The sequence below is a fragment of the Lepisma saccharinum genome, chromosome 18 (genome assembly GCF_977018435.1).
Source record: "Lepisma saccharinum chromosome 18, izLepSacc3.1, whole genome shotgun sequence".
NCBI lineage: Eukaryota > Metazoa > Arthropoda > Insecta > Zygentoma > Lepismatidae > Lepisma > Lepisma saccharinum.
Window position 1 is genome coordinate 35,651,744 of NC_139246.1, and position 21,899 is coordinate 35,673,642.

At 37.9% G+C, this 21,899-nt stretch overlaps 1 protein-coding gene across 2 annotated transcripts in view; it reads right to left on the reverse strand.

The window, feature by feature from the left end:
- Sas-4 (spindle assembly abnormal 4) overlaps window positions 1-21,899 on the reverse strand; it is a 61,371-nt gene that overhangs the window by 16,913 nt on the left and 22,559 nt on the right. For both annotated transcript variants that reach the window (XM_083140428.1, XM_083140427.1), the window contains exons 3-7: window positions 20,531-20,757; window positions 13,788-14,441; window positions 8,453-9,703; window positions 5,405-5,560; window positions 608-1,497 (exon numbers count right to left, since the gene is read on the reverse strand). In XM_083140428.1, the coding sequence (XP_082996554.1) occupies window positions 608-1,497; window positions 5,405-5,560; window positions 8,453-9,703; window positions 13,788-14,441; window positions 20,531-20,757 (3,178 nt within the window). The remainder of the gene's footprint in view (window positions 1-607; window positions 1,498-5,404; window positions 5,561-8,452; window positions 9,704-13,787; window positions 14,442-20,530; window positions 20,758-21,899) is intronic.

Here is a 21,899-nt window from a genome sequence, read left to right on the forward strand (position 1 = left end):
ACTAATTACTCACAAAACCCATGGGATTATAGCCAAAGTAGTGGTAGTAAGCATAAAAATGCATTTTTGGGCAAGATTATTGAAATAGGCATTTATAGGCACTATAAAAATGAGTTATCCAGCTTGAAACACAAAACAAATGCAGTGGAACCCTGAGTTTACGTTCCTCGGTTTTACATTTTCCGGCATTATACATTCAATATTCGTGGTTCTAACATAGCAAAATGTTATAAAATTTTTCTCCATTTTACGTTTTCCTGCATTAAGTTTTTTAAGCTTGGTCCCCTGAAAAATGTAAAATTGAGGTTCCACTGTATAAAACATTAAAGAATATGTTTTGCTAGCAAGCAATAAAAGGCAAAAATCAACATCCTATTGATAAACTAAAAGCAGTCCATATTAACAAATGACATATGCAGAATGTTTAGCACTTCTACCTTCAGCAAACTTTATAAAAACCCAATTAGAAAGGTCTCTTATGTCATATTTGATTACAAAATTGGCTCGGTCACAAGGCAATTAGAGCATTGCTATGGTTGAAAATGTTCTTTTGTAATATTAGTTTTTGAGCACAATAAGGGCAGAATAAAATGGTGATTATACTTACTTTGGGAACTCTAAAACTTCTAAACCATCTGGATAGGTAGTGTGCCAAGTTTGTGTTTCAGAATAATAATATTTCACCAGACCGTCTGGTAGAGTTTCCTTCACGTCACCATTGTAGTAGATCATCTTAACATGGTTTCCGTTGGCAGATATTTTCTTGCAGTTTCCATTTGGATACCAAATCTCTTTGCAGCCACTGGGATATACCTTTTCCCTGTATCCATCTGGGTATATCATTTCTTTCGATTGATTTTCGGATGGCGCGGATTCGTCAACTCTCACTGACGGGACTGGATTCTCTGGAGACTTTCTCTTTTCTTCTGGAGATGAATCCGATTCTGATGATTTGTCCCAGTCAGATGATTCATTGTCAAACTCCGAAGCAAAGAATGCATTATACAAAACTGAGGTAGCTTTGTGCTCTAACTTATCATGGTTACAACCAAGTTCTTCGGTAGATGGTGATGGAGTGGTAGAATTACGGTTTGCAGGACCGCCAACACCACCCACATCATCATCATCATCACTGTGATCATCACCAAACACCACTTCTGGAATTGCCGGGAGATTTGGATTCTTGGCACCGAGATTTGTAGAATGATTTGGTACTTCTCTTTGTACATATGGATTACCAACAGCTTTTGTACTTATATTACCCACTCCATTAGTCTGTTTTGCCTTTACACCTTTCTTGTTCGATTCCTTCTTTCCAGCATCTTGCTTTCCTTGTGATAATACCGATTCAGGAATCTTTCCTCTTGGGATCACTTCACGAATGATAACAGCATTCTCCATGTCCTTTGCATCAATCTGCCCAATATGACGATTTATTACATCAAGGATGTCCGAGCTAGTGTATAATTTGCCACGGCCACCACTTACTGCTTTTACCTGAAATTATACAAGGAAGATTTTACAAATATGAAAGAAAAACCTTATTTTGAAAAAACCTCTAGAATCTTATTTAATGCAAATATTAATCTGTCTAGTCAGTAAACAATATGTACAATTAGCATTTTTTTTATCTTCTTTCTCTTTTTGTGTATACTCAGTGTCTAGTGATTATTATATGAGGTCTGACAATTAAGTTTGCTAAATTGCCACCGTTTAGCACTGAAGGCAGCACTATACAAGCAGCTCTGTAAGATTTTGTAATCTTGGTTTTTCAGTGTCTCACAGCAGTGTTCGCGTTGATGCATGGCATATTTGTGTTGAGTGGCACGCATTGTTGTTTGTGCTTGTGTGTGTGTGCGTTGTCGTAAAAATGGCTGAGCTGGAATTAGAGCAACAAGCAAACATCAAATTTCTGGTGAAACTGGGCAAAAGTGGGAGTGAAATATGGGAAATGTTACTGTAGGTGTATGGCGAGAATGCCATGAAGAAAACAATGGTGTACAAATGGATTAAATGGTTTTCTGAGGGGAGGGAACAAGTGACTGATGAAGAAAGGGTAGGGAGGCCAGTAACGAGGCGAAGGGACGAAAACATTGCCAAAGTTCGTCAAATGGTGCATGCAAATCGGCGACTGACCATGAGATCCAATGCAGACCAAGTGAACATTGATAGAGGAAACTGTGCAGAAAATGTTAACTGGGAGTGCTGCAAAGGTTGCATGAAAAAGTGAGATGCAAACGACCAAAACTTTTTGCCAACAACTCATGGCTCGTGTATCACGACAATGCACCTGCGCACACGACACTGTCTGTACGGGAGTTTTTGACCAGGAAACAAATAACTTTGGTAGACCACCTGCCATTGCCCCCAATGACTTCTTCCTTTACCTGAATATCAAACCAGTTTTGAAAGGAAGACATTTTGATGACGTTGAGGACATTAAGGCTAATACGATGGCAGCTCTGAAGGCCATTACAGAAACAGAGTTCCAAAATTGCTTCGAAGGGTGGAGTAGGCGCTGCCATCGGTGTATAGCTTCCCAAGGGTAGTACTTTGAAGGTGACCACACAGCTATTCAGCAATAAGGTATGTAGCATAGGATAAATCCTCGTATGTTATGTGGGAGTTACAAATGTGTGGGGGTAAAAAAACTGCGGACCTTCCCATAAACTTTAAGAACGGGAACTTTTAAACCCTCATCTGAAATTCACAACGTCCTGAGAGCTGAGCCTACAGGAACGCATGGGCGTTGGCAGCAGTCATCGCAAGGAAGTCTTCAAGTCAAGAACCGTGACACTCGCACGTGGTTTCAAGTTCTACAGCTGAATTTACTGTACTTTGTGTTTATTGTGTAGTCCATCGTGTATTTGTATTTAGTCATTAAATATGTATGTATATCATCTTTGCATGTCTGTTTCTTAACCACTCATCGTACAAGAACCGAACAAATTTAAGATAATTTGGTTCAGGGTGGAATGTAGCCAGTCAGCCAAAGTTGTTGATACGGTCCAGGTATTAAGCGTATGGCTACAAGACTTGGTCTTCACGGCCAGAAGAAGAGAAATCATAAGCAGATGTATTCTGTGTGTAATCTTGATGTATCATGGTTCAATGTACTTGAATGTTTCGGACATAACGTCCACTTTCTATTAAATATGTTAATTGTTCACCATCTGGTTTTTACCTTGTGCAACTTAGTATTAACCTACATTACCGCGTCCTTCACTCGAACCTATCAGTTGTGCAGAGCTTTCTGGATACTAACACACTACACTGTCATTTGTGACAACTATGAGTCATATGCGGCATTTGATTGGTTTGAGACTGGCGATTATTTGTGTTAAGTGAAAAACTGCCATTTTGGGGGCATATTACCTTAGTTGGTAAAACTAGCAGATCAAAATTTTGTCAACAGATATAAGCAACATGTGCCTAAATGTTGGTCATAGATTTACATGAAAAATCATAAATCATAATTTTGCACTGAAATTGGACTTCTGAGAGGATGTTACACTAACCCTGGCTACCCCGAATTCACATTACGCACTCCCCTTCAATGCGCCTGGCCATTTCACAACTGCTGAACTAGCATCACATGATGGTATTTACCACGTCACTAGTCTCCGAAGACTCATAACGTTTCAGTTGTGTTTTCTGTTCATTAATATACATATAGTTTTATGGCATACTTCAATAATAACATAGTTACTTTAGTATTTTTTCTAAATGCATTTTATCGAAGTTATATTTTCTCCCAAGGTGTTCATTGGGCCCTGGCATCAGATGTAAGGATGCAAATAGCTTGAAATTTGCAGGCAATCACGACAAAAGACCACTCTTCGACAATATGTCATTAGTGTCCCTGCATTTTGAAAACATAACCCATAAAAAGCATCTTTTGGAAAAAAATTTAAAAAATCAGGAAATTTGGTATAGTTTAACTGGCACCCATATTACCACCAATCGAAATTGATGATCCCATCTTATAGTATGAACATGTAACTACAACTCATTCAAGTTTCGCTCCCAATAAGGTGGCAGCAGTGAAAGAAGGAAAGCATTGCAATTAAAATAAATTTCCTGAAATTTTTGCATTTCTTTTCCAAATATGATCTTCTACGGACATTTTTCTAAAATGAGGGGATGCGAGTGACATGTTGCGAAAGAGAAGTCTTTTGTGGTGATTATTTAAAAATTTCAACCTATTTGTGTCCGTATGGCCAATTGTACAAATAAATTTTCGGAACACTGTTAATCAGCACGAGATAGCTTATTTGTTCACTTTTACAAAAATATTTTTCTCACTGTTGGTTCTTAATTACATGTATTTAAGGGAGGTGAGCGACACTTCACTTTGTTGTTAAAGAACTTAAATATCATGTGTAGTTTTGAAGAAATGTCATGTTAATTGCTGCCACTTGGTGCTGGGATATATTGTAGCGTGCCAATTCCTTCATCAACATATATTTCACCCATCCTCAACGAGTTTACTGACAGGAATATATATATATATATATATATCCACCCATTCACTAAAGGTTAATATATACATTTACTTTATAAGACCAGGGAGTATTTAGTTATGTTTCAAGGAAAAAATAGGGTCATTCCATGCCAAACGATCCAATGGTGGATGCATGACCATCTAAGAAAAATTTCATTTTTAGTACATACGTTTGGTCATGTTTCTAGATATCAAAACCAGTGTTCAAAAAAATTATTGTCTTTAGTTCTCCTGGGGCAGCCATTTTTCCAACATGGTGCATGGCTTTTTTTTGCTCATGTAGCACTTTTCACAAACCTTAATATCTCAAAAACCATTAGAGCTAGAGACCTGAAACAAAATTAATTTTGTAGCTAATGAAGTATACTTTCAATGATATTCAAGTATGTTTTGCTTAAAATTGCATCGTAAGTACGAAAATTATGGTGGAAATTGGGGTAACAATAGTTAAAAAATTGGATTTTTAAGACTGATTTTTATTCCTTCTGCCCTTTGAAATATTATGTCATCCTGAAGTAACATTTACAATATAGATGGCAATACAACTAAAATAATTAACGCTAGGAGTGCATGTATAAACCTCAAGCAATTCTCATTATACCCTGTTAAAAGATACACTAATTAGTAATTACCATTTCTTGATTGTTTGTATAACTACTATTCCATAATAAAGAAAATAATAAAATTGGTACTTTCAGGTGGTTCCCATTCGAAATTTTCAAAAAAAGTTAAAAAAATAAGAAGGTTGGGGATCTGCAGCAAAATTTCCCTATATATTTAACCCATTTGTTGGGCTACTTTTAATGTTTTCAACTCTCAAGGTAGGTCCAGAAATGGGACTAAAACATCGACATTTTGAGACAATAACCACATGTAAGTTATTTTCTTTCTAGTAATTACCTTCTGCAGTTCTTGTTTTTCCCTCTTCAGCCTGTTAACTTCTTCCTTAAGCTCGTAATTTTCCCTCTCAAGTGTCCGTTGCCTTTCCCTGGCTCGATTCTGAGCTGCATTCCATCTGCATTCCTTTCTTCTCATCTCATCCTGAAGTTCCGACAGCTTGAAGGATAAAACAAGGAAATTTCACAAATACAGAAAAGTACAGGCAGTTTGGTAACATTAAACCTGGCAAGTCACAATACAAACACGACTCAATTTCTATTCTAAATTTTCACTTCAACCTAAACCACCTGTGGTCCAACCTGTTACTTTTCCTGCATTAGCAGTTGCTCGGCAGATCCTGAGCCTGTCAGTCGAGGAAGATGCCACCTGCTAGACAGTGAAGGGTGAATGGAAATTAGAGAAGCAGCACTTGTGCACATAATCCTCACCTTTTTACTGTCTTATTTAAGAAATGCATTCTGCATAGTTCCGTGGCAGTTAGTGTGCTGTAAACACAGTTGTGCATTCCTTCACAGCTTAACTGTACCATAACATCCTCCCAACATGTGGTTGGTTAACAGTAGATAATGACTATGCCACAAGGTTTCCTCTTGGTATATGTGTAGGCACAACAAACTGGTGCCAAACACAGTTTAGATTCTCCTCCAGGGTTGGAAAGGTACTAAAGACTAAATTTCTCTTTTCATTATTTAGCACCACTTTTCTGCCACTCTTAGCTAATCACAACAATGAGGATGACATGATGAAGGTCCACTCACCATGAACACCCATGTCCACCACCTGGAACTTTGGTTAAAAGATCGAATGTTAACCACTTGCCATACTCGACCACTGAGCCATCCTATTTAATACTAAAAAAATAATAAAGTTTCAAGTGATACAATGCAGCTGCTACACAACATAGATCAGGAACGTCTCGCCACTCTATCAATGTAACCATTGATCTGGTTTTGCTATTCTTTTATCAAGGTTTTCACATGAAGAATCTATAGGACACACTATACCTCAAAATAAAAACCCCATTACAAGACACAACATGGAATAAGCAGGAAATAGATTATGACAGTTAGCAATGCTACTCACCAGCCGGAAGTCACAATGGAGCGCACGTCAGAAGAGAAGTTTGAAGTCCACTTTATGCACAAAATAGCTAATCAGGACCGGACTAAGTTTAAAATGGGATCCAAATCACTATGTGCCTCCACCAGGTACCGAATCCGGGACCCCTTGATGAAAAGGCAACAACACTGTACCACCAGGGAGGCTTTCAGTGGAAGAGAAGTTTCTGATAAGGATTGCAGAATGTGCAGAGTAGGGGGAAGGGGACCAAGAGAAAGAACTCACTCTGATAATTAAAACAAATACTTTGCTTGCATGACATTTATGATGAGGAGAGAATTTGGATCACAGACTTCATATAGAGGAACGAGTACTCTCTGAAGGCCTCTGCGCTGAAGCAACCAGGTGCCAGTAATGGATTAATTCCTTTAAATAAATTTGCCTGATACCATGAAATGCTTGATGATCCACCTTATTCTCTTGACCTAGTTCTATCAGACTATTATTAATTCTCAAAACTGAAAATGCTCTTGCAAGGGACACACTTCCAGAACAATAATGACACCAAGAACATCTAGTTTCAGGAGAGATAATCCCCCTACCCCCTGCACCCTCCAAGGGTTACATTTGTTTGATCAATGTAGGATGTACAGCCCTTTGAGGGGTGTACACTGAATACGCTGGTGTTACTACGGTGGAACCCAGATTTTGTGTGTTCTCGCATTATACATTCAATCTTGATGGTCCCAGTCAGGGTAGATAAAAATAATGATTTTAATTTTTAAAAAATAATTTTAAAAAAAAACAGCTTAAAATTGCTTGTACAGTTTTTGCACCATACATATAGATATATGTTTTTTATAGAAAGGCTTTTTCTAGTAAACGGCCCTGTAAGATATTTGAACAGTTTGAGGAAATATAAATTTTTCTGTTTCTGATACTGTACCTACTATGGAAATGTTTGTTGACTCTGTTAATGGAACTATAATAATTTCAGTAACTTTTCTTCCAGTGATGATAAAACATTCTAGATATACCCTAAAATTGTAGCTTAAAATATTAACTTAAATGTTTCTTATAGTCTTTGTAGCAGAATTTTGGAGATTTTTTAATACATAGTAGTTTGAAAAATATCAGCTGCCATACTTATTTACAGTTTAATGATAATGACACTATTTATGGTTTAACATTAGTATTTTGTGTATTTTTCTACACAAAATGATTTTTCTTAAAAAAATCATCTGATTTAAATCAACCCACCTTGGTCCCAATGTAGCAAAATGTTATAAAACTTTCTTGGATTTTACATTTTCTCACACTTTACGTCTTTCAGCTTGGTCTCCCAAAAAAAACGTTAAACCGAGGTTCCACTGTATATCCTTGGCAGCATTTCTTCCATGTTAGGTCAAACTCATCAACACCCATACTATCCCTTCTGTACGTCACATCAGATAATTTTGAAGCAAATACAGACCTTTTTCTGCCAAGGTTGTCTATGTTTTACTGCTTATGACATTTCACAAAGACATGATTCTCATCACCAATATTTTTGTTAATTTTAACATACACACAAAAATGCAGTAAAATGTTAAAATTAGGTTAAAACACAAGATAAAGTTGCCCCTAGTGCTTAGTTCTTTATCACAAATACACAAAAGAGCTGAGGTACAATTTGGAACATTTGCAGCCACATATAGAAAATGTAAAGTATCACATTCAAACCTACTGTAACTCACATTCCTCCGTACTAACAGAACAGAATAAATAGACATGAGTGAAGCACACAATGCTCTTACAGAACAAATGCAAGAAACAAAATTACTTCAATTACTAATGATGGTTACTTCAGCAAGGAAAGAGGAAGTCAAATATAAAAAAAATCAAATACGGAAAGCATAATTGGTGTGGATCATTATCGAAAGCTAACATATAGCATTTTGGGGCTATATGCATTGAAACTCTACATAAAATTAATTGATTTTAACTAACCTTATCTTTTAATCCTTGTATTTCTTCTCGTTCACGTTTACTTGGCTGGTTCTTTACGGTTTTGCAGTACTTTTCAAACACCTGTTTGTCTCTCGCTAGCTTCTTCTTTTCCTCTTGCAACATGTTCTGTATTCTTTTCTCTTCATCAGCAACATAGCTTTCAAAGTCCAACTTTTCCTTTCTGAGCTTCACATTGTTCTCTTCATACTGCTTCTTCAGCTTTCGCAAGTTTTCATTTTCTCTTTGAAATATCTCTATCTCGTTTTCAAGTTCCGATAGCCTCGTCCGCAGAAGACTGCTCTTGAAGACAACATCCAAATCTTTCGGATCTGTACCTGCATCGGTGGTGTGCTTATTTAAGGGCCATTTGTAGAATCTGTCACTTGGCAGTTTTTCCGGCACCTCGTTTATGTCATCTACAGCTGTCATGGCATGTTCCTTTGGGCTAAGGAGTGTCTCTATTATCTTATCACTATACTGGTTGTTGGTATCAGTTTGAACGGAAATAGAATTTGCAGTAGAGACTTTCCTGGACCGGAAATTACATTCGTCAGAGTTGTCACTGGAGCTGGTCTCGTCACTAGATTCATGCGTATCACTCCAGGCCTCTGAATCACGGAAGTTATCTTTCGTTCGATTCTTCCTTGGAGACGGGGTGCTGTCGTCTCTTTCTAAAATATCAATCTGTGTAGACTGTGGAATGCTTGCAGCAGGAAAGCTGTCGATCTCAGAGTTATATACATGTTTCTCATTTACATCTGCAAATCGCACATGCATACTTGAATCACCTGGTTGGTTTGTTTCATGATCAATCTCTGGCAAATTCGCGGATGGTTTGCTGGTTGTTATTTCTTTTCGCTGCCTGTCAGAGTCCTGAGAGATATTATTCATCCTTGCAGCTATGAATGCATTAACCCATTTTGGTATGCTGAGATACTGTTTCACATCAGTTTCACTGTCTGTAAGATCTGTGCCATAAGGCAAGTAACCTACTTTCAGGCTTTGACCACCTGATGCGAGAACTTCATTTTCCTTGTGCGGAAATGCATCTACTTCCCTCGGTGGGCAACCATCTCGAGTAGAGGCCCTCTGATCCCCACACACGTTAGGCGACTCGTCCGGATGCTTCTTAGGAGTGGACCTAATGGAATTCTCCATGAGTTTTGTTACCAAAGATGACGTAGAGCAAAAACTGGAATCAGCAGCAGCTTGCTCTAGAAGTTCAAATATATGTAATTCTTCCAATTCTTTCTGCAAATAAGAAAATAAATCATACATAATAAGAGTTCAAGAAAGCATTGCACTTAATTAACTTGGCAATATATTCAACTGAATTTCACATGAAATGTTGGCCTGTTTAGGGAGGAAGCATTTGACTTTCATGAAACAGCAACTTTAGATATTTCAAAGTTTGATAATAAAGTGCAAGTCCCTTTTATGCTCAGACAGGCTAATTAGGACTACCTGGGTTTTCACCAGGAATCGAATCAAGAACCTCTTGAAGACAAGGCAAATGCATTAGCAACGCAATTAGAGTTCCTACAAATTTTACCAAATTTTATACATTTCCAGATCATTCTGTTGTGTTTAACACAGAAACCATGTTCTAAGTACAGGGTGTTTTAATTCGCTCTTAGCCCCTGATTTTCTCTTATAAAAATCAAACTACTGGTCATAATGTAGTGCAGTTTGCTATGGACATACCTTGGCGTACGAGAAGCATGGTGACATCATTGGAGATGGTGTTACAGGCCCTCTAGTTTTTCCGTGGGCATGCGTCTTGGCGATTCTGCCTTCAAATGCCATAAAGACGTGCCAGTGAAAATTTATTGCACAGTTTGTGGTCCGGAAACCACCTCCAAAGTCTTCCATTCAATATTTGGTGAAGAAACTGGAAACAACGGGAACATTGTTGGATGTGCATGAAGGAGGACACCCAAAATGGCCAGAAGTAACAAGTGAAAAACAGATTGCTGGCCTTACCGAAGAAGTGGCTGTGGAGACTGTTGCAGAAAATGGTAGTTTCCACAGGCACGTGTCAACGAGCTGCCAAAAAAGCTATTCACCTGATGGCTACCTTATGTAATGGGGACCACTTCCAACACTCACTGTGACGTCACCATGCTTCTCATACCCCAAGGTAACCATAGAAAATTTTGTTACATTATGACCAATAGTTTAATATTTATAAGCAAAAATTAGGGGCCAAGAGCAAGTGTACAAGGATGTATCAAAAAGTTTCGAGACTAGTTCTGTAACATGCCAACAGATGGCAGTGCAGCATCGCCGTACACTTGCCAAATCATGTCAAGCGTCTCTGTGACGGATTTACCCAGTTTCACACTGAGTTTCACGTTCATTCATTGTTCTAACTTGCTGTCCATGATGAAATCGCAGACGTGGTAACGCACGTTGTCAGAAGAGCACCAGCTGCACAGCTCACGATGTACACAGGACGATGTCTCTTGGCACACAGACTTATGAAGGTTGGTGCTCCCTGTGCCTATGTGTGCAGCCTTGCGCTGCCATCTGTTGGCGTGTTACAGAACTAGTCTCAAAACTTTTTGATACCACCTCATATAACTATAGTTCAGATTTAAGAAAACTACGTTTATCTGAAATTAATGAGAAAAATAAACTGCTGGAAAAAGCTTAAGACCACACTTGAATTTCTATCTTCTGCCTACCAGTCTTTCAATATTTGTTTGACTGCTATTGAGTGTAGTCTTTGGAAAGTGTGTCCAAAATGTCACATCCAGCACTTTTTGTTGTTGTTGTTGTTGTTGTTGTGAAAGGAAATGGGGCATGGAACATCAGGTACTTCCATATTCAGGGATACCCAAAAAATGCACCCAACCTTGAGGAAACAAACAATCGTTGTGAAAAAGCTGCATCCCCTAGAACAATGAATTTTGGTTTAAAACACAGACTGTTAATTTGTTCATAAATGATAACCACTAAAATTAACATTATTATAAGAACATGACAACATGTTAGTTGCTTTAAGTTGCAAGGATTTCCCTCAAAACAGCCAATAGCTGTTAATTGCTTTGTATAAAAAAAATTGTGGAATATCCATTCATTGTTCGGTAACCCTACCGCCAGACTGTGTTTCAATTCTTTCTACAAATCAGTTTGTATGTAGAAATTTTAGCAGAAAACGGAGGCTCGACCAGGACTCGAACTCGGATCTCTGGAATATTGTGCCATTGCTCTACCACTGAGCTATAGAGCTGGTCTGGTTTCTCCTGATTTTTCGCTGCCACTGTTTTACCTATATGGAAACATCTCTTTCAGTGCTACTGAAACAGGATCTGTTGCCTTTTGTCCACACCATGGACGTCAATGTTGCCTGAATCCTCCCAGCATAGACATTACATTAAGATTTCACACACACTCTTATGCTGGGGGGAACCAGGAAACATCGACATCCACAGTGTGGACAAAAGGCAACACATTCTGTTGTGGTAGTACTGAAAGAGACTATTCCACACAGGTAAAACAGGTGCAGCGAAAAGTCAGGCAAAGCCAGGCTGGCACACACTCCAGTTCAGGACTTATTACGAAGACAACCACACAATATCTAATGGTTTCAGCAGAATGATATCAAGCTACTGCCCTGGCTGCCAAAAAAGGCTGATTTAAACCCGATCAAAAACCTGTGGAACACAATGACGTACAGGTTGAAAAACAAAGGTCCGAGTTGAAGCTGGCTGTCACGTCACTTTGGATGCAAGTTACACATATCAACTGTTGGAAATTGAGCTATTCCATACCACAGAGAAGCAGAGCATGCCTCAGCATCAAGGGAGGTCCTATGGAAACCCAGAATAGTTTAAACTTAACATGTACATCTTTGTATACATTTTGTACAATATGAAAATCATACCACTGTGGAATAAGTCACATTTGTCTATTTTTTGGTTGTGAACTTAAGCTTTTTACAGGATATCTACAATTTTACTAAAACAAAATTCCCTGACTTTTTCAGGTTTTCTAGACCAAGAACCACAAATTTCCAGACCCAGCCATTAAGGCAATGCATGTATTTAAACACGTGTGAAGAAGGTCACAATAGTTTAGCTGAACATCATACTTAAAATCCCACTTAAACAAGTTTTTAGAATATTGACTTCACGTGTTAAAAGTACTAATAAGAAGGGAAACTGACGAGACACACTTATGGAGCTTAGGGGTGAGCTTTTATGTAATTCTTGATAGTACTGACTACTAGCTAAAAAAAAACAGTCTCTTTTTAAGAAAAAACAACAACTAAAGCATAAATAATGCATAATTATAATACAATTTAGTAATGTATGTTTTAGTTCAAACAACACAACCCAAAAATTACAACAAGAAAGTTGTAAATGCAAAAAGCCAAGTACTCTACCTATATTTCTGAAAATACTTCAAAACATGACACGTTTTTCTACAGTATTTAATATACAGGGTGAGCCAAAAGCCACAATCAGATATTGATATAATGTAATATTATTATTGTGAAAGTAAATGTGATAATCAATGCAGAAACCGTATTGAACTGAACAAACTGCATTAAATAGTGAAATAGGACTTGGATACCCGTAAGTGCAGCTTTCAATAACAATAACCCGTGGCGCAACACCCTACCTACCAACTGCCGGCCTCACCCCCAGTCGTTGTTCTAGGTTTCCACTACTCATTCATAGCTCCCCAATTTCCTCACGATGGTGGGTGGCCACGGGTCCCATAAACAGACCGAAATCTCAGGAGAAAAGTTGTTATGTTTCCCCCAGGAGACTCGAACCTGCATGCATCCAGTAGCCGGAGCCCAAAGCATGATGCCTTAGACCACACAACCACGGTGCAGGATGCAGCTTTCAATGGTCAAAGCAATAAAATTTTGTACTCCTAGACATAGTATTTGGATTGACTGACCTCTGTGGGAAACACAAATTATTACCACACAACATATGTGAGGAGGATCAATATTCCTCTCAACCTATAACTTTTTGCATCAATTTTAATTGTAAATAATACATTCTTCCAACATAAATAGTATCCAATTGTGACTTTTTGCCCAGAGTGTACAATTTCTACTGTAACAGCTGAAAATAGCCTCAGTATATGAAACTGAAGTACAGTTTGTCCACAACTTAAAATTTCTTGCTTATTCTGTTTTCCTTTGTTCAGAACCAAACTTTTAATGCACTAATGCAAAAATGTTGATCTTTCCAAAAACTGTAAATTTCCCGTAAAGTGAAATTGCCTGACTTTTCTAGATTTTCCAGGCTCGTAGACACTCTGTTTTTACCAGTACTGTAATCTAAAGTAATATGATTCTAGAATACCTTACCATATTCTTCTTCGCAACATCATTAATTCTTCCCCAGAAGGAATCGTCAACGGAATCATGAGTAGCCACTTGGTGTCTATCCTCTTCTCCAGATGGTGCTTCCCTACTATGCTTTGTTCCATCCTGAGCTTGTGGTTGCTTCAAAAGCACCTGTGCCCAAGTAGGGCTAGAGCCGGTCGCTTGCGAAGCATCATCTGTCTTCAGAACGAGCCTAGGGTTTGGACTTTGAAATCTTCGTCTACCACAGGGAACTGGAGGTTTACCCTTTGGCTCGTTTTTCGTCTGAGAACTGCTGGCTCTGACACTACTTTTGAGAGGCGGTTTCATCGCTTCAGTTTCGGAAACTGCCTTCCGACTCGGTGGTCTCACAGACTGAGCCGATTTAGTTACAGGTTTCGGAGCAGAGCTGGGTCTCTTCTTCTGGTTCTGCCTCTTTGTCACTGGTTGTTTTTCTGATGGCCTCAAACGAAACCTTGCCAACCCTTCACCTTTCTTCAAGAAGCTCTTCTTTGGTCTTTCAACATTAGTGGCCTTTCCTTCATGGCCTACAGTGTCACTTTTCAGCTTTTCTTCAAGTAATTCCATGAAGTCTCTCCTAGGCGAAGCAATTGGTACTTCATCCAATGAAACATTCTTCTTGAGACTTATCTCGCTCTACAAAGAGGACAGAAAAAATAACTATACAAATAACAATTATTACATTAGATTTGGTGTTTTAAGTCTACTTTATGCACAGTAAGGCTAATCGAGACTGGACCTACAGTTTAAAGTGGGATCCGAACCACTTGTGCCACCACCGGGTATCGAACCCGGGACCCCTTGATTACAAGGTGACGACGCTACCACTGCGCCATCAGGGAGGCCCAAATAACAATTACACTGTCCAACAATGATTTTGTTAAAAGTAAAATTTCAACGGTTCATTATGTTTTCCCACCTGCTGATTCCGAAAATGAAGTCAGAAATTGTCAATCACCCACCATTTTTTTGTAACAATAAAAATATAATTCTGCATTATTATTGCAGCATGCAGTCCATAATTAGCCGATTGGTAGGCAATATTTAAAATATTTTTATGTCTTTGCTCCAACAATACACTAGTAACTTTATGCCATTGATGTCTGCATGAATAACAACAATTTAACTTGTTAAACAATCCGACTGAAAAATTTGGCAATGATTAACTTTTCAACAGAATGCTGTGATTTAACTGTTATGTCTACTTCTCATTTCAATAGAAAGTTGTCTGGAGGAAAGAAGCTTTCCTGAGTGTTCTTCAGTTCCAGTGAGTGTTTCGAAGCAAAGACAGAATCATGCCAAGAAGTTGCGTAAAACACAGGAACAATTTTTGTTATATCTGTGGTGAGTTGACCTTAAAAGCAAATAGGTGAACATTTACTCCTCGTGTAAGAAAAGCTTATGAGTATTACTTTGACAATAAGACAGACGAAAACAAGAAATGGGCCCCTAATATCTGTTGTGCGAACTGTGTAACGCTGTTGAGTGGTTGCCTGAAATGATCTCGTCATATGACTTTTGGAATTCCTATGATATGACGGGAACCTAAGGATCATATAACAGACTGCTATTTTTGCTTGACAAATATATCTGGGATAAATTCGAAATCAAGGCAAACAGTGAAATATCCATCACTAGAATCATCAACTCGACCGGTGCCTCATGGACCTGGAGTTCCTATACCTGCCCCACAAGATCACATAAGTATTAACGAAAGAAAGTGAAAGTGTTCCTAACAAATGTAGTGAATTGCATAATGATCCTGATTTTGTGGGGAGTGTTTCAACAGCTGAACCTCACTTAATAACTCAAGAGGGTCTTAACGATTTAGTTCGAAATCTAGAGTTAAGTAATGGCAAAGCAGGACTGCTTGCATCGCGATTAAAAGGATGGCATTTGTTGGAGAATGACACTAGTTATTTTTTTCCGGCAACGCCAAAAAGACTTTGTAGATATGTATGCCGAAGATAAGGACCTTGCTTTCTGTTGTAACATTGATGGTCTATTAGAGTCACTAGGCGTTGTCCATAAAAGTGAAGAATGACGTTTGTTTTTAGACTCTTCGAAAACAAGTTTGAAAGGAGTGCTGTTGCACAATTGAAATAAATATCCAAGCATTCCCGTAGCATATTCTTGGGGCACGAAGAAAAGTTATGAAAACATGAAACTGTTATTAACAAATATCCAGTACTATAAATACTCTTGACAGATATGTGTAGATTTTAAAGTTATTGCTATCTTCTTAGTATCGCAACTAGGTTACACCAAATTTTGCTGTTTCCTGTGTAAATGGGACATCAGAGATAGAAAAAATCATTATGTTACGAAGAGAGAGAGTCACTCATCGCAGGACAGGAGAATTTTGTTCATCCAGCACTTGTAAATTCAGACAAAATCTTACTGCCTCCTCTCCACATAAAGCTTGGTCTGATGAAGAATTTTGTAAAAGGAATGGACCGCGAGGGTAGTGGATTTATGTTCTTCAAAGATAGGTTTTCGCGAATTACTGAGGCGAAACTAAAAGAGGGAATATTTGTTGGCCCTTAAATCAGGAAACTAATGAAAGATAATGATTTTGAAAAGAACCTAAATGAGCTGAACTGGCTGCTTGGCAATCTTTCAAGGAAGTTTACATAAATTTGCTCAGAAACAACAAGTCAGAAAATTACCGAGAACTTTTCACTAATTTGATTCAGAACTATCATGCTCTGAAGATACAGTTTTTAGACTCCCACCTCGTTTCTTCCCGCAAAACCTTGGTACAACGAGCAACGAACATGAAGATCATTTCCACCAGGATATTGGTGAAATGAAAAGGCGATACCAAGGAAAATGGACTCCAAATATGTTGGCAGATTATTGCTGGACACTAAAAAGAGATGTTCCTCAGGCAAAGTACAGCCGAAAATCAAGTTCGAAGACATTCTAGATATGCCATTGTAATTAATATTGCATCGTATCACTATAAGGCTATATAAGATTTGTATGTACCTGATATTTTGTATGTACCCTGTTACTCAAATTTCATGGGTGATGGATAAATTCTGTAATTAGATTTGAAATCAGCACATCAAATTCAATTAGAATCACCCCCAACTTCTCTTTTAACAGACAAAAACTTCAATTTTGTTGGACAGTGTTATCGAAGTACAACAAATATAAAGTAATATTTTTTGTTACGAACTTGCAAGTGTGATTCTCTTTACCGAGTTACATTATCAAATACAGCCTACATAAATTTTGCTTTCTTTTTATAGCCAAATTGGGAAAGCAAGACACAGACATAATGCACATATGTAATACAGAAGGTTGTTCTGGATATATCCGAATTACTTTGGGATGCCACTGCCATTTGTGGGATTGAGCTGGAGTGACGGTGCAGTTGATATTATCAGTTGTGTATTGCAGCTTGCAGGTGCTGGAGTGTTAGGCACGTAGCTATCAAATGGTGCAAGAATTGAACCAATTTTCAATTTTTGGGAATGGTACTTCATGGCGCTTTTCCATGCACATTTGTTGTGTGACCAAATAGTAAAACAGTGTCAGGAGAATTGTTTGACTGCCAGGAAAACCACCGTGAAAGATAGTGTGTCCTGGTGCACATAACAGGGGCCTGTTGGTGAACATTCGCCCACAAAAAAGGTACCTGTAAGAGATCACCGAAGTATCACCTGTTGTGCTCCAAAAGAATCGGTGAATGGCATGCCAGGAGGGTGCACATGGTTCCGTCCACTGTGAACACGGCCATCCATAACCGTCTTGGGCTGTGGTGCATTCATAAGGAATGCATGTACCACCTCCTATCGTGGCATATTGCCAAATGCAGCATCAACTGCAGAAAACTCTATGGAAAACATATGGCAGAGTCCAAATGTAGGATTGTGGTCACAATGGACGAAGACCTTTATCTCACTAGCAGTGGTCTTCAGTCGATTACGTACCATGACAAAGGGTGCAGCAACTTTGTTCTCTACGGCTAGCACATTTTTCCAAGGGGCTTCATGGTTGTTATGCAGGGAAGTTGCTAATACGTAAGGTAGACAGAAATGTGAAAGTGAATGCGGTTTACTTTCGGACATGCATTATGACCCCATCTTCCGTACAGAAATCCCTCAACAGATGTGCATTCATGTGGACAAGGCCTCAAGTCATAATGGCTGAACATCCCTCCGCTTTTATCAAGAGATGAAGGAGAAAACATGGATTCATGCTATCCCGTTTCAGGAACATTCTGGTGAAAAGCCCTGATGGCAGTCCTATAGACTTCTGTGCATTTGGACTCTTGAAATGGCATCTGAAAAATCACCACCCACACACACTCTTTGGAAAGCCGGCAGTTGGTGTTTTAAGTCCACTTTATGCACAGTAAGGCTAATCGGGACTGGACCTACAGTTTAAAGTGGGATCCGAACCACTGAGCCATGTGCCTCCACCGGGTATCGAACACGGACCTACAGAGAGGAATGAGATAGGATTCCCATACCTGTTCTCCAACATAATTTGCTACAATGGAAACCCCGATGTAGGGCGAGTCTACAATGCTGGTGGTCCGACAGAACACAACCGGTGGTGGCTGCATGGCATTTCATTAGGTCAGTACACCTTGAAAGTCATTCGGATACATCACAAGCAACCTTCCGTAAAAACATTTATGTAAAGTAACATACTTATCTATTCAAGACAACTTATTAACCATTTTTCCATGGAATTTCTGGACCACGATTGATTTTGAAACTTTTTCGCAGAAGATTGCAGGCCAAAAAAGAATAGTGTATATTTAGTCAAGTAGAGTACCTTCCTCCACATACCCACCAAACAAATAACTTTAGACACAATGTAATACACTTTTAACATATTTGTTACCTTTATATATACACAATATTTTAATTGTGTCAATCATCATCAATCAATTAAAGAAGGATATGCTATATTCTTCTTGAACTTATCGTCAATTAGATATTTCTGTGAAGTTACAATATGTGATATTTAGTTATTATAAACACCACAATTCCACACCATCTATTCTGTGAAATTTTATTTAGATATCTCTAGTTCAAGAACACATGCATGCACATCTATGAGAGCACAAAATTTCACTTAATAAATAGTAATCACTAGTTATTTAAAACAGTATAGCGCTGTATGCAGAAAATTCCAAAGTACTGCTCTTTTAGCCATACACTCACAATCAAATGTTGTACAGTACAAGTTAAAGAACAAATAAAATGAACAGAATAAAATTAGAGCTGAACCGATACCACTTTGAACTGATACCGATGCTGATACTCTTACCGATTCCCACCAATACCGATACTTGAAAATTGTACTAATAATTTTTTTTTTCAATATATTGACCAATATTTGTGTGTAAATATTCTTCTCTAATTACATGCACCAATTTTCCAAGAAATTTGCTTTAGAATATTCGAGAATTACATCAGAATAGATGTTATGTAATTACAAAATACAGTTTTTTGTGCAAAATTGATACAAATAAAAGCAAGTTTGAATTTTGCATAACTTCCAGGATAATTAGACTCCGCGAAAGTGTCAAATGGAATTTTTGCAGACCCCGTGAAAAATCAAAATGCCAGAAAAGTATCAGCCGGTATCGGTAGATGAATTCCAACCGATACTTTCCGATACTGATACCACTGGTATCAGCCAATACCGATACATCGGCATCAGCTCAGCCTTAAATAAAATACAAGATGTCTGACAAGGCAAGAAAGATAAAAATCTGAACGGTACTATAAAATAATCTAATGCTAAATTAATATGTTAAGGAATAAAAACTCCACACAAAATACGTATGCATTCAGTTGTTCTTGATGGCATTATACAGAATTGGGTTATTAGATTATAAAACATGTTTCTAGTCCCAATTTCACAAGAATACTGGATCATAGGGATGAGCCAGATTAATTGTTACTCTATTGGCCTTGGCTGGTGTAGGCATATTGGTGTATCAGTTTTATAGGTAAAATTACCGATCAGATATATATCCCTCAACATCTTACATTGTAGTGCAATATTGTGCCATTTTGTTATAATTTTTATGGATATAAACAGTAATCTCTATACCGTACTTTTTAAAAAGTTAATGTCTTAATATGCAGCTCTTTTTTGCATTACGAATGTTTGGTTCATCTGGTAACACACATATCAAGGAGGTCAATGAACCATTTTATTTTACATCGAATCAGTAGAATATCGGTTATCAATATCAGTAAACTTTTTATCGATACCAGCCAAAAGTTTGTATCCTTCCATCCCTACTGGATCATAATATTTTGCCACTCAAAATATTATTCACAAATTTGATTGTAGATCACTTCTCCTATCTAAGAATGATCTAACTGATCTGTTAAATTTGGACATGAGAAGTTCACGAAATTGGAAATCATTAAATAAATTGTTAAGTAAATTGTTACCATAATACATATAAAACATCTCTCTGAACATTTAAGACCATTGTCATATCACCCAAGCTACATTTATTGATTGATTGATTGTTTATTTTACTTCGCGTTTTGTGCCTCTTGGCTAATTAGTGAAGATGGGGATGAGTGATGAAAATATGAAATTGATGAATGGACATTCACAAACAACCAAGCCCAAGCAGGATTCGAACCCGGGACCCTTGACGTCGCAGCGCGACAAAGCTACATTTAGAATATAAAGCATACAGCATCTACAAAGTATTCCAATTGAAATGCATGTACCTCATGGGAAGCAAGTTTCTCATTCTGTAAGGCCACAGCAGAATCCTTTTCCGCTCCAGTCTGTGGTCCATCCTCAGTATCTGTCTCCGGAAGAGGTTCCACCCCTTCGATTGCAGCTACCACTTCACCTCCAGCTGCATCTGATGAAGGACGAGGATTGAATCTAGTCCTAGAAGCTGGTTGTACATTTGATATGTCTACCTTTGGGTCGGTTTTGCCTTCGATTGCTAAAAATAAAAAGAGCCTATGATGGGAAATTCATACAACCTCACTGAAGGTAAGCAAAACAAGCTATACATTTGTGATTCAAATTACCACTGCCACGCTAGGGTTGCTGCCACTATGGAAGCTGGATATGAGGCACAGTGTTTGTTTACACGGTCTGTACATGTTAAAAGGCTTTGTTCAGAAGAGGGGAAGCTTTGAATTTTAGAATGTTTTGTGTGTTGCGAATCCAATGTGAACACAGGGAGGTATAAAGTTGTTGGAAGAATAATTCGTGCATGTTTTTACTTACGATTGTGAACAGAAATATAGAAAATTAGATGAAAATAGATGACATATATTTAAAAAAAAAAAATGATGTGAACATAGAAAGCTCTGGCAGGTGAAAGATGAAACACATCAATGAAACAAACCTATCTAATTTATGAAACAGATAAGTGGTGAGAAATTTTTGCTGCTACTAGTGATGGATACCGTATTGTAAGCCTGCATCTGAAACTGCTTTAGAAATAATTTTCGGCTTGGAGTTTGTATTGCAGTGCTTGAAACATTGCATCAAAATAGATTACGTTAGCGGATTGAAGTCAGGAAAAGTTATTGGGAAGTGTAATGCTGAATATCATACATTGAGGTACATGTTTTTTTTTCAAAACATCCTGCGAAGACAACATGCGAATGATATCAAAATGTGATGGTGGATGCTTTAAGTTGTGGTTGTTTCCTTTAAGCCTCTCTAGACAAAAATGCTCACTTGATCACAGGTCTACAAAAAAAAATATTTTTTTGTTGCCAAGGATTTTTTAACAAATTTAGGATATTTGGGTTGTGCTAAATCTAAAATGTACATTAGTTTTGCCAAGTTGGCTCTAGTTCTTGAGATACTTGGTATCCTTCGATTTCAAGTTTATCTCAATAAGAGCTGTTGATGATGACATGCAATACGACTGGCTATTTATTTTAGACTATAAAAATGTTTCTCTAGTCCATCCATTGCATAGAATATATTTATTAAGTGTTAAGTGTATTAAGTTTGCAAGACCTGTATTGAATGTTCATTACAGAAAAAAAAAATGGAGAAAAGAAAATCTGAACTTTGGTGTGGTGTGGAAGACGAAGACCCACCCTCACGTCTGTTATTTCTGTG